This window comes from Cryptotermes secundus, unplaced genomic scaffold (assembly GCF_002891405.2).
Source record: "Cryptotermes secundus unplaced genomic scaffold, Csec_1.0 scaffold1522, whole genome shotgun sequence".
NCBI classification, from domain to species: Eukaryota; Metazoa; Arthropoda; class Insecta; order Blattodea; family Kalotermitidae; genus Cryptotermes; species Cryptotermes secundus.
In genome coordinates this window covers 252,317-267,076 of record NW_019738369.1, presented here as the reverse complement: position 1 = coordinate 267,076, position 14,760 = coordinate 252,317, and the positions used below count along the sequence as shown (strand labels likewise).

Below are 14,760 nucleotides of genomic sequence, written 5' to 3'. Positions count from 1 at the left end.
TCTTTTTTTCCCCCCCCCCCCCCCCCAAATTCCATCATGCTTCAATTAGTTGCATTACTAGTTCACATGTTATAGTAGTTCTTGGTTACTTTAAGTTAGATTGCCACATCCAACCACTGCAGACAGACTTCTGCATTCAAACAGAACTGTCAGATTGGCCAGAGTAAGCTGGGTTAAGTTAGGTCAGATTAGGTTTGTGCATTACGATACTGCGCAGCCACCTTCTCACTACAGCAGACCTTGCTCAGGCTAACGTTGGGTGGATCTTAAAAAAACATTACACACTGTAACAGTTCTAGTTTAGATTCGCTTAGTTAATCACATCTGACCATTGCATGCCCTCTTCTGCATCAGTGCAATGATTGGTTGGCCTGACCATTTGATTGTTAGCATCATGCAAAAGATTGCTGAACTCCATATACTCATATAGGCAGGGCTTAGCCAAATGGTGACTCAATAGGATACCATTATGTGGCACATCAGATCACAGGCCATGTGCAAAGGAAACTTGCAGAATTTGTTATATCTGCCTATATATTGAATTGCACCCACGGACAATATATCTTTTTCACGGGCCCATGTTGTACTGTAAGATGCAATGTAACTACTAAAACATGTATGAACAAGTAACATGGTTTAGCAACCAGATATAACTTCATGCTTAAAGTAGACTAGAAGTTCAATGAAGTTTTACAATATATCACAATCCAAACTTACCCTGCAACAGACATGGATCACCATTTTATAACAAAATTTTTTAAATATACAGCACAGATCCTAATTTTAGTTTTCCTGCAGTTTATGACATGGTGAGGAGTGAGATTTCAGGTTCTCATAGCAGTGAATTGGGAGCCAGGATCCAGTAGGGTAAAGAATTTTCTGGGGTCCACACAACCTCTACCCAATGGGTACCACGGCCCCTTTTCCTGGGGTAAGTGGCCAGGGTGTGAAGCTCACTACTTACCTCCAGCTAGTGCAAAGGTCAAGAAAATATAGATCTATGTATCAACTCCCCCATATGCCTTCATGGCAGTGTGTTTGATTCATTGATCACAGGGACCACTTTGTCTCTTTATTTGCCATGGCAGTGAATATGAAGTTATGCAATCTAATATGTATTTATTGACATTTTGGGTGAACATGTTGCCTCCATCTTCCAGGTAGACCAGATGAAAGTATTACTGTGAAAAGGAGTACTGAAATTTTGGAGGAACTTGCTGCCTCTGCCATCAGGGTGCAAGACAGATGCAAGGACAACTGTGAAGGACATAAAATACCTATTTCATGGCACTACCGCATTTTCCTGGAAGAATTAAGGGCAATCAGTTTCAGTACATACTGCTCCCAAACCATAATAATGCGGGGACCTACATACACATTTTCTATGTATTACAGTTGAGTCGATCTGCGTAGTTCAGAACATGATGTTTGAGTATAAGGAAATTAACAAGTTCTGGGATGTGAAGCCATATAGTTTCATACATAGGTACCGATGTGTTTGAAAACTCTTTATCAGCTGCACAGAATCACTCCCCAAAAGATCATACTCTCCATATTCATCCCATGAGAATCTCAAATCCCTCACACATTTCAGCAAACTGGTCAATCAGTATACAAGACAGTAAATAAGAAACAAAATTTGCAGCAGTTTTAAAATAACTCTAGCCTGTATAAACACAAAACAATTTTACTGCTACAAAATTCTGTATAACACAACTCTTATATTCATATAAAACTGAGAGAAATAACTGCAAGCATCCAGTCTTTACTAAACAAATGAAGGCTTCATGTTTCCATACTTAACAACACTAGACACAATTAGGTTTCTATGAAATTATTGTCCAGTTGTATAAAGTCATATCTTTATTAACAGTACCCAAAAACTGCAAGTAGCAATGAACTCTATCTCTTACACAACAAATACTGTATCTATTGCAGAAACTGTAACCAAAAAGTTTGAAACAAACGAATAACAAGACCATCATGAGTGGTATTTTGGCAAAGTGATGTGAGCCTCCTGACAATTCACCATACAAGATTTCATATAAAACACAAATCAAAAATGTCACAGGCAAGCCAAACAGGAGTGTGAGTTGTGGTTTCAGTCTGGACAATTTGTTTACTGCTGTTTACAGTCAGCTGGGTTGACGTTCTTAGCAGCTGCTGCTGCACGCTTGTTTCCCGGATTAAATTCTGGATCCTCGTCATCCTCCTCCTCTCCTTCTTCACCCTCTTCCTCTTCTTCAAAATCTTCATCTTCCAAGGCTTCTCCTACAAATGTAAAAAAGTATGAGCATACCAAACCAAAACCAACTCAACTTCACGGAGGTCAGCCCTTCTTGAGAAGATGCCAATTCTGCAGCTACTAAAGAATTTCCCAATATTTTATGGAACCTGAAGGTTCATTACCATTTTCACAAGACCTCCAGTGGTCCCTATCCTGAGCTAGATCAATCCAGTCCATACCACCCCACTCTATCTCTCTTAATATTCACTTAAATATTACCCATCCATCTAGTATACTGAATGCAATGTTTCTGCCTTCAGGTGGAATTTGAAGGCACCTATTCAGCTGAGTCTTTAGGAAGCCCTAATTTCAATCACTCATCCTTTTATTGAGTGCATCACATATTAGCGACCAAGAAACTACAACACACAAAACTTAAGGGGAACTCTCCTTGAAGAATGAGACACCATTTCTCTTTGGTACTTCTCAAAACGTCTCCTCTTGTGTTTTAGGGATATACACATGAATAATAAAACCAAGTTATGTAAACTCTGAAATAAATAAATAAATGTACATATGTGTAAGTTTATCTTAATAATTATCTGAAAATTATTTCAGTTCTTTCTTTCACCTTTCAAGAACCTAACAATGAAAGGTTCATATTCTTGGAAATGTGGTAGACCCCATATCCACTACTTTCTAACTGTCTAAGTGCTGGATCAGACATCAAGGCCCCCAACTTCAAGTCCAAGGATGTGATGTGCTACCTGGTCACAACTACTGCACACCTCAATGAGCAGTGAGAAATGAGTATGGTGCAATAGTGGAATGATGATCCCAAAGGGTCTTACCTGTGAAGTATAGAATGGCACGTGGTACAATTCGCTCTCTGATGTAATGGCCGATTTCAAAATCACTTGTCAGCAGTGCACGCGCATCCTCCTCCATTTCCACCTCAGGATCGTCTGGAACTATAAGAATGAAACATTTTAATACAATTACGGAGTTCAGACAACATAACCCCAGCTATGCCTATAAAACTGAAAAATTTCAATTCAGTCAGAAATAATATAAATATGTCAGTCTTGCTTACTGTCGATATCTTCATGAAATTATTAGTGGTGCCATATTACAATTGCCAAGTTTTGATAAGCAACAAAAAGCTATCATGAAATACTTACTAGGTGGAGGTGAGAAGAAATTGAAAAAAGAGTCATTCTGAACAGTTTTTGTTACAGTTCTAACTGATCCTCTTGACTTATGCTTCTGCTTCTTCTTGATCGTTTTCACGGTTACATTTTTCCCCTTCTTCCAATCAATGATGCAGCCCTAAAAATCAATGGCACGAACATTCCTTTTACAAATATAATGGACAAATTAGCATAGGTAATTTGGTATAGCAATGGGCTAAAGGTGGGATGACCAAGGGGTCAGGTTTCAATTCCTGGGTAAGACATTCTTCTCTTCACCAGTGTCTAGATCAGCACTGGGGCACACCCGCTTTCTATCTAATAAGTACTATGTACGCAGTAGCATAGTTGGTTGAGGCACTATGCTACAAGCTGGAAGGTCACACGATCAAATTCTGATGAGGTCATTGGAGTTTTTTTTCAATTTACCTAATCCTTCCGGACGCACTATGGCCCTGGGGTCGACTCAGCCTCTTAACAGAAATGAGTACCAGGAATATTCTTGGGGGTAAAGGGCAGCTGGCGCATAAGGCTGACAACCTTACCGCCATCTATAAGCCGACTGTCTAGAAAATGTGGGAACCTCAACATCTCACAACCCTATGGGTCTCCATGACCCGTTACAGGATTAGCTGTATTTACTTTTAAGTACTAGGTACTCTTTCTCCAGGGGTAAAGCGGTCAGGGAATGAAAATGACTTAGTCACAACCAGGTTAAGAATGCATGGAGCTAAACCTCCCCTTCTCAATTTATCAGCAGGCAATTATTTTGGATGGCAGGTCATATCACCAATTTAGTAAGAGTTATGGGCCACACATCTTAATTGATGAAAACATGTAAATGTTAATTTCAGGTCTCTTATACAGAGACAATCAAAGGCACATTACAAACAAAACTGGAAAGAAGTAAACCAAACCAGAATACTGTCCACAGGACTAGCTCTATCAACTCAGTCCAACTGAGTGGGTTTTACCTGAAGATGGAGACTGAATCCGGTCTCCAAAACACTGTTTCAAAATAATAAACAGGATGGTGTTTCAGATAAAAACAGGACTACCGATAATTCAATTCAATTCATGTATATTTACATGCAAACTTAACAGCACAGAGGCCAATTACTAAGCTAGCATGAATAGAGAAATACACAAAAATAATTAAAAAAAATAAAATACAAAAATTATAGTCTATATTAATTACACAGCATGAATAAAGATACAGAAGCAAACATACACAGACAAAGCCACAAAGTGAGAATTTGAGTTTCAATTAGAGCAGCATACAATAATAATAATAGTACTAATAATAATAATGAAATTAATCAAAATAATAATAATAGTTTAACTAATTCAGTATAAGATATGTTTCATCAACAGAGTTTTGGTCCAAAGACGTCAACGTCCCTACAAACATTAGCAGCAGAAGCACATCCAGCAGAGGGGCAATTTAAACTAACAGAACAGACACTGAACACAGGAAAGTCTTTGATATATCGAACAGGGACACAAAGGCCAACAACTTTCAAAGCAGAAGGGCAAAGTACAGAACCACGATAAACTTGAGTAAGGAAGAGCGCATCAAGATGATATCTTCTCTTTTGCAAGGTGTGCAATTTCAATTTTTCTAAGGCAAATTCGTAACAGTAATCTACTTGAGGAAAAAAAGTTTAAAACAAGAGAGCCGTAAATTTCTGCTGAATGCGTTCTAGTTTGTTTGCATCAGTTGACGTAATGGAATTCCAAACTACTGAAGCGTATTCAACCTTGGATCTAACTAAAGTAAAGTATAATATGAACATGCATCCAAGGGTCAAATAGTTAAATGTAATACTGCGAATTATACCTAGCATCTTAATACAGTGTGAAAAAATGAAATTAACATGATCATGAAAATGAAGTTTAGAGTCAAGGTATACGCCCAGATCTTTCACTGAATAAGTTCAAGTTATAGTGAAATAAAGAAGTTTTTATTCATATATCAAATAGTTAGTTTTCCTGGAGAACATTTTAACTTTTGTTTTGTTAATGTTGAGTTTTATATAGTTCGCTGCACACCAGCTACATATACAGTCGACATCAGACTGCAGAAGATAACATTTTTCAGGACAGGTAATAGCACGGTAAATTAATATCATCTGCAAAGAGTAGGTACCTGGAGTGCTTAATTGAATCACACAATTCGTTTATGTAGACACTGAAAAGCAGAGGCCCAAGAACAGATCCTTGTGGAACACCGGACAATACTTCAAAGGGTGATGAAATAGTTTCACCAATACGGACCCGCGATTGTCTGTTGGTTAGGTAACTGCGTATCCAGTTTACATAACCACCAGAAAATCCAAGGGCACTCAGTTTGTGAAGAAGAAAGACGTGGGGAACAAGGCCGAAAGCAGAAGTTAGGTCAAAGTAAATGGCATCCACTTGACGTTGAGAGATGACTAGGGGAGTAATAAAATCAAGATACGTTACTAGATTGGTGATGGTGGATTTACATTTTGTGAAACCATGCTGGCAGGGAGTTCATGTGAAACATGGTCATGGATAACATATTCAAATAATTTCGAAAAATTGTTAAGAATCGAAATAGGTCTGTAGTTGTTGACTGAGGCACTATTGCCTTTCTTAGATAGGAACAACTGCCACTTGCTTCCATAATGCAGGGAAACACTGTTGGGATAGACTAAGATTGAAAATATGCTTCAGGACAGGTGCGAGTATATCAGAACACCCCTTAACGACAAATGCATGGATGTTATCAAGACCGACAGATTTGGATGGTTTCGGATGTGAAATGGCTTTAAAAATGTCTGAATCAGAAATAGGTGATATAGATAGAGATCGGAATGATGATAAAAGGGAGGGGAAAACCCCTAGAGAGGGACTATTATACACTGACTGAAAGTGATTAGCAAATGCGTTGGCAACTTCATAGTGGTCTACCAAATGAGTACCATCAGCTACAAGCCGAATAGAAGTGGAACGTTTTTTTCATAAAGGACGCCATGTATTTCCAAAATTGCTTGGGTTGTGTCTTAAGGTTCACAGTAATAGACTCCAACCATCGAAATCTGTCGACCTTTATTGTAGCTTTGACTAGTTTACGATAGAAGGAAAAAGTACCGTATAAGCTGGCGGATTTATGCTTCTGAAAGCGCCTGTAAAAGTAGTTCTTTTTCCTACTGTAGTATCATAAAGAACTAGAAAACCAACGTGGGAATTCAGATTATAGCGTCTTGGACAGCTGCACTGAGGCTGGTGGCAGCAGCATCTACAGAACTGGTGTCATATACACACAACCAGTCAAAATTTGAAAGAATATTATATAATAAGGCATAAACACCAGCTATATATTTATGATAAGAATACTCACAATTTTGAGTAGGGTTAACAAGAGGCAGCCTAATGCCAATAACCATAGGAGGGTGATAAGTATCGGGCTTTATTATTCCTGCTGCCAACAGAATCGATGCACTGTTGCAAGTTAAGTAGAAATGTGGAGGTGTAGATCGCATCACCTCTGAGTTTAGAGTAATAATGGCAGTCAGGACCGGACAGACCATGATTCCAGTCGAAACCAGGAGTGTTGAAATCCCCCCATCATAACAACTCGAAAGTTTCTGATATCCAGCCTATCTTCTAAAGAGCGAAAATAATTGGCAGTGACTTCAGGATTTGTATCAGGGGGAAAATAATGGTTTCCAATGAGCAAATTCTGATGGTCCAGAGTGGGAATTTCAACCTAAACTCATTTGTTATAGGATTCTAAATCATACCTATGTTTAAAGGAGCAAATTCTAGAAAAGAGGGCAGTAAGAACTCAACCGCCACGTGTCTTATTGGCAGACACCCGATCGGAGCGTAAAACCGTGTATCTGTCAGGAGATAGATTATGATCTAAACACAAATCATTAAGCCACGTCTCAGTCAAACAGAGGAGATTGTAATCGACAGAACAGACATTACTGTAAAGTTTGAACTGCTTGGCCCGAAGGCCTCTGACATTTTGATAATATATATCAAAACATGTTACAGGTTGTGTGTGTGACCCGGCTGAAGCACGTGTTATTCAAGTATGTCAATGCCCTCCAGCAGGTCTCCTTCAGGACTAACAGAGCTCCTAGTATGGTCAGGGATAGGAACACCTGTCGGGGGGGGGAAGGGCCTAGACACAGCCAACTGTTCCGCAGAGTAAATCTGGTCTGGATTTAATCGCCCATAATAAAGGGCGATTAGACAACCAATTGGCCAGACATCTGTATTGTTAACTAAATGAAAAACATCTTCCGAAACAGCAATGTGAAGTGAGGAATATGAACTAAATTTTGTTTTTAACTTAGTGCATTTTAAGGAAGCAAGCTCCAATTGATCTTTTAAAGACTGTTCAATGTCAGCTGATGTTATGTCAGGAGAGCAGCAGGAGACAAAAAGTGCCTTGGTTCTAACTCTCTTGGGTACCGCTGAAAGAGATGAGCCGCTTTTGTTACCAAAAAGTGGAGTCCTAGTTCTCCTCGGAGGGTTGGGCACCCCTGAAGGGATGATTTTCCTTCCTTTTCTTCAGAACTGTTGTGAAACCATCAGCCGCCTGGTTGTCGCTGGTCATAGCAGAGGGCTCAGGTAGTGAGGTCTGTTGGCTGGGTCCGAATGAAGCAGCAGTGGAAGCAGGGTGACCACCACCCAAAGTTAAAACATCCCTATAGGTTTTAGCAGCAGCAGCATCACTTGTAGATGAAAGGGCCTCTGTTGGTGTGGACGGTGGAGGTGTATGAAACTGGCGTAAATCCCGCAACTGGAGTTTTAGAGCAGTATTATCACTTTTAAGTACTTGCATTTCACAGCTAAGCTTTGTGACCATTTCCATAAGAGACTTCACCATCTCCATTAAAGCGAACCTCTTCAAGTTGCTGGCTAAGGGAGTCATTATCCCCAGCAGGAGATGCAGAACGTTCCATCCCAGAGGATATCTTGTTTATATGATTCTTAACAAGCGACTGCTCCTTCCCAATAACGCAATTATCGCATGTGAAAGATGACTTACCAGTAGCAGCGTCAACGTTGCACTCAGATATATTAGTTTTCAGGCAATTACAGTGGAAACGTAATTCACATACACAACAGCGAATGCATTTCTGCTTGCCATAAAATGGTTTATCACAAAGGAGACACATGTCCTTACTCGCCATAACTACAGAAGTAGTATGCCCGTCTACACTAAACACTCTTTAACTTGCCTAGCACTCAAGCAGAGCAGGAGCAACCACACTGCACGTCCATCCACAATATTTGTGCTCCAACATAAAATTTCCCAAACTCTACTAGGCAGTTCTCAACTTGAACATGCAGGTAGAGACAGGCCCAACCTACATGCGCTCTTTTAATGAACATCATTTAAAGAAAACCTAGTAAGGATTAAAAAAAGGTTTAAGAAAATCAAATCATGTACCATGGATTTACTTAATAATAATAAAAACACTAATTAATAACAAAAATGTAATATTCCTTATGAAGAAAATAAAATGAATCATTTATTTAAGGCATATTAAAGTGCTGATGAAAATTCAGCATGTTAAATACACTTACTTTGCATTTGTAGATCTCAGGTCCCTCGAAACTAAATTGATTATTTTCCTCAGGTGCACATTTCATTTCATACTCCTTTGTGAGTACTGAATTTGAGAAGTATTCGTTTGGAGAAAAATGGAACTCCAAAACAAAGCCCTATAAAGAAATAGTTCACATGAAAATATGTCTTCATCAGCATATTATTCAAGTCTTGGTATTGTAAGAATAATCAGCAATTAACATCAAAACAAACAGAAACCATCCAACATAAAAATAGATGAAAGACAACCAGAATTATATGGGACACCCAGTGTGATGCCACATAATCTGCTATGAGGTTACTAACATTTCATGGAACATACTGCCTCCATCCTCATGGTTCAACTGCATGGTATAACATCTCAAAAGAATAGTCTTAATACAAAATATTAAGACAACAGACTTCTAGGATGTAATGCCATACAGTACAGCAGAAATTGACCAGTGTTTCAGAGGTCACGCTACTTCTAGACAGCATCAAATCTCAGAAGACTGCATTCTTAATGCAAAGAAGTTATGATTACAGCCTTGTCAGATGCAACTCTTATGTAGCCGGGGAGACAGGTATAAACATTTTGGAAGAATATGCTTCAGCAGAACAGCAAAGCCTAGTCTGACGATGAGGGCAGCGGGTTGCCTGAAATGGCGGCAACCACCTGCAGAACAACACAGCATCATCCACAATCTATGTTTCATCACTGTGAAAACCTCAAACCTGCTGCAAGAATTCCTATATAATCACATTACCAAAAAATAGTCATTAGAATTTCGGTAGATGATGATTCTGTCAGACCGCCTCTGTGGTCAAGTGGTCAGAGTTCCTGGCTAGAAATCCAGAGGTCTGGGTTTGATTATTCTGAGAAGTAGTGAGCCTGGAACGGGGTCCACTCAGCCTCATGATAACTGAGGAGCTATTTCAAGTAAATAGAGGCTACAGTCTAGAAAACCGAGATTAACAGCCATGGGGATCCGTTGCGCTGATCATGTGACACAATCTACCTGCTAAAGTTGGCACTAACTTCGCCAATAAGCAGCGGTCACTTGGTCAGTATAGTTCACTTGCGGACTAAGCCACGGAGTTTTTTTGATGAATCTGTCACATTGTCATGCGAGTGACTGCGCACAGATTATAAAGTTATCTTTTAAAAACATTACTTCCTCTAATGCCAAAACATAACTTACCATGGGATTGGATTCCAGTAATATTACTTTAATATCAAACAGATGTTTGAGGATCGGCTCGTCATGTTCTTGAACCATCTCAGACAACATCTGTACGTTTTTGAAGATAGTCAACCAGAAGTTAGGGATGCCTTTTGTTTCTTCATTCTTGTTAATCCTAAATAATAAACCACACAGGTCTGATAACTGGAAATAAAATTAATAACCATGATCCAGGAACAGGGGATTTGTAGTATGATGTTGGCTGCTGGATTTAAACTTAACACCCAGAGAATATGGATAAAAATGGCTTCTCAACCAAATATGTATGACTTACTCGTTCTCCTGCTTCTTGTCAGCATCCACTTCTTCAATCCTAACTTTATTTTTCATGTCAGCACTAAGATCTTCCTCCTTTTCATCATCAGACTCCCATTCACATTCCAGATCTGTTGGTTCATACACGCCTGAGATTACTTCTCCTCTCTGAAAGACAACAAAATTACTTAATGGGTGTTAAGTACACTAAACGGATATGAGTGGGCAGCTTCACTCACCAGGAGACAGAGTCCGGATAGGAGGTTAAGCAGGCACCAGAGTCTGAGTCCTAGTCTCCACCAGATAGCAGGCACCAGAGCCTGAGTCATAGTCTCCACCAGATAGCAGGCTAAGCAGGCACCAGAGCCTGAGTCATAGTCTCCACCAGATAGCAGGCTAAGCAGGCACCAGAGCCTGAGTCATAGTCTCCACCAGATAGCAGGCTAAGCAGGCACCAGAGCCTGAGTCATAGTCTCCACCAGATAGCAGGCTAAGCAGGCACCAGAGCCTGAGTCATAGTCTCCACCAGATAGCAGGCTAAGCAGGCACCAGAGCCTGAGTCATAGTCTCCACCAGATAGCAGGCTAAGCAGGCACCAGAGCCTGAGTCATAGTCTCCACCAGATAGCAGGCTAAGCAGGCACCAGAGCCTGAGTCATAGTCTCCACCAGATAGCAGGCTAAGCAGGCACCAGAGCCTGAGTCATAGTCTCCACCAGATAGCAGGCTAAGCAGGCACCAGAGCCTGAGTCATAGTCTCCACCAGATAGCAGGCTAAGCAGGCACCAGAGCCTGAGTCATAGTCTCCACCAGATAGCAGGCTAAGCAGGCACCAGAGCCTGAGTCATAGTCTCCACCAGATAGCAGGCTAAGCAGGCACCAGAGCCTGAGTCATAGTCTCCACCAGATAGCAGGCTAAGCAGGCACCAGAGCCTGAGTCATAGTCTCCACCAGATAGCAGGCTAAGCAGGCACCAGAGCCTGAGTCCTAGTCTCCACCAAATAGCAGGCTAAGCAGGCACCAGAGCCTGAGTCCTAGTCTCCACCAGACAGTAGGCTAAGCAGGCACCAGGGCCTGAGTCATAGTCTCCACCAGATAGTAGGCTAAGCAGGCACCAGAGCCTGAGTCATAGTCTCCTCGGACAGGAGGTTCAGCAGGCACCAGGGCCTGAGTCCTAGTCTCCATCAGACAGTAGGCTAAGCAGGCACTAGGGCCTGAGTCCTAGTCTCCTTGGATAGGAGGCTAAGCAGATACCACAGCCTATCTGGCTACGATGCTCACAACAAACGTTACAGTCCCTGCCAGAAATTTTACCACACTTCTTTGGTCTTCCAGCTGGTAGCCGGGTCAGTAATACACACAGAACTATCCTGGTTCCCCTTTACAACACCTATCAGTGATAAATACAAAATACCATGGAAAATACTAATAGAACTGCAGTGTCAATTGTCATACCTTTTCATAGAGCGGTGTATACAGCTTATGATATTTGCATTCCAATAAATGAACTTCTTCGTAGAATTTGGCTTCTATGTTAGTTGCTTCTAGTTGAATTTTCTTAAGAGCTTTGATTCTACGCTTCACAGGGGCAGGCAATTGCTGAAACAGACAAAGTGACATGTGCATTGCTACAAATTAAAATATGTGCACACCTACCAAAAATATTTTTCCCACCGGTTACAATATTTACATTTTGTACTAATTCCATGATGCAGAATCCATCTTGAGGAAGTTCCAGTTGTCCGAGTTAACGAATAATTTTGCCACATTTGATGGAGTCTGAATGCTAATTATCATGTTTACAAGCACCAATCACCGATCTCTACCCTCAACCAGATACTCAGAGCCCTTATCGATTAATTTGTAGGGACTGAAATCTTTTGTTTTCAATTGTTCACCTCCGATTTTACAACACATAAACTGCTGAAAAACTAATATATTACATTCACAGCTCATGAATCTCACAGCAGTGAATATTAATATCACTGTCTTCTAGTGACACCAAGTAGTTTGGTAAATAAGTATGTACTTCTTTACCAAACTGCACGGTGTCAAATCCAAGAATATCTGCAACACTGATATCAGGGTTAAAGAGCAACCTGCTGACTCCAACTTCAAAGCGTTAGCAGTGAGCTGAACAGGTAAATGGTACAGAGTTGACACGATTTGGGATCCTTGCCTTGGCTTCGTAACTTTAGGCGGGGGGGGGGCCAAGAGGGGATCACAAACATGTGCTCTATTATCCAGTCTGCAAGTTGATGACCAGTGATCTCTGACAATACACATGCTGTGCTTTGGACAGGTATGAGGTTATCAGGCTGAATGATATAAAGGCATGACAAGGGTAAACTCACATACTGCTAACAGCAAAAGCAACAGAGGGAAAGGACAACTGCAATGAGACCTATAGGTAAGTCACCTATGTTCTCTCCACATTGCCTCCAGACATTTCTTACTTTTCCATCTTGTAAAAATGTCCCCTTTAAAGGCATTAATTCCTACTGGCCTACTCAAGAGACCTGGTCGAAACTCTCTCTTCCCTATATCACATACTATTTTCTTTTACTCCACTCACTTCTACTCTAAAGATGCAGGAATCAGATTCCTCCAAATTATTTGTACCTATCTCCCAAACTACATCATAATATCCCCAACAGCCACAACCTTAATATTTAATTTTGACACTACACAAGTATGAGCTATTCAGAGTATCATCAAATAAACCATAACAAAATTACTTAATTAAAAATTTGCCTGAACTGTAAAATGTTTCAAATCAACACTCTAAGCTTCAGTAAGGCCTTTGTGTCTTGTAACAAACGTTTTTCGTAATGACCAAACTTCAGGAAAACAAAATTTGATTTAAGACATAGCATACGCTTCATAATGTAGCAAAATGAAATCTGCAAAACTATCCAGTGTATAGCCACTGAATCGCTAACCAGCTAATAAGTGAGGCCACTAAAAAGAATGATTTACTTTCTGATCCAGACATAGTTCTTTGGAAATATTTACTGCGTTATTTTTATGAGAAAAGGGAACATTCATTTAACTCGGTTTTCAAACATGACTCTGGAACATCACCTGCTTGTGAGTCAAGTAGTGTCAGTAGAGCAGCAAACAGCAAGTTTCATGCTTGGGCAGAGAGCAAGGTGAGTAGTTTCCAAACATTTTCTTACATGACTCTATGCCACAAACCAATTCTTAACAGACAGTGGCAAAACTATTACCTCCAGCATTTCTGCATGCAAACGCCCTTGTAAAGCAGCCAACACATCTGGGCGCCGTAGGACTTGTTCTGTGATACCATCCACACCTGTATTCTCCTCTACTTCTTCTTCCACTACATCATATCTTACTTCGCCCAGAATGTCTCGGTCCGACATGGTTTCTTACCGGACTGAAATATAATACAACTTTACATGTCATTTGGCCAAAATGTGTACATACATTCTTCAATTCATAGCTGTACACTTCTATGAAGGTATAACTTGTATCCTAACAACTTCTTGTGTCCTACTTCCACTGCATTAAGCACACAAAACAGAAATTGGTATTCTACTATTTTATTACGTCTTTCTTTCAGGGGTCATGGTCAAACCAAATTTCAAACGTAGTTAACTACCCGTACATAACCTTCATTCATTAAACTACACTAAACTCCGTTAAACATGAATACTTTTCACCGGCATGTGCATTAGAACTACAAATACATCACCGCTGCTTATGAATCATGTCAAACTGAATTAACAATTGGAATGTCGGCCGTCTCTTATGCACATGGAAACCATGTTCGTTTAACGACATTTTACATTTTAAAATACTCAAAAGTGTAATTAAAGCAGCCGCCATACAATAAGATATAAACATAAACTACAAGTATAACGTTATTGTCAGATTAGGATGCATAATTTGTCTTCGAAATCTAAATTTACACTCCCTCTTTGTGCCGCTTGCCTTTTTACCGCTCACACTCTTTCAGAAGAGAACGGTGATGGTGAATATTAAGGGGACAGGGTATCCAACTTTACGTTTAAAATAATAACCAACAAAAATACATCAAAGTTCCAATGAACGTTTTATCTTCAACAAATGTTGAATTGACTAAAATAAAACAATTGGTTTTGTAATATAATGCTTCGAAACGAATTAATGGGTCTGTAAGTTAAATTTTATAAACTGTGGTGGGATGACGTCATAATGTGATGTCAAGTTCTGAAAGAGCAGTAGCCAGTGTTAAATGGCTCTGCCCTTCGTTACGCATAATATTT

General features: G+C 40.0%; 1 protein-coding gene across 1 annotated transcript; it reads right to left on the bottom strand.

Moving 5' to 3' along the window:
- Positions 1-1,671: 1,671 nt before the first annotated feature.
- LOC111871008 (nucleosome assembly protein 1-like 1) lies at positions 1,672-14,535 on the bottom strand. The gene is made up of 9 exons (XM_023863717.2): positions 14,447-14,535; positions 13,720-13,889; positions 11,945-12,088; positions 10,511-10,659; positions 10,195-10,351; positions 8,992-9,129; positions 3,409-3,556; positions 3,079-3,198; positions 1,672-2,271 (listed from the first exon to the last, which is right to left on the bottom strand). The coding sequence occupies exons 2-9, from the start codon at positions 13,873-13,875 to the stop codon at positions 2,120-2,122; spliced, it is 1,164 nt and encodes a 387-aa protein (XP_023719485.1). The 5' UTR covers positions 13,876-13,889; positions 14,447-14,535; the 3' UTR covers positions 1,672-2,119.
- Positions 14,536-14,760: the final 225 nt, after the last annotated feature.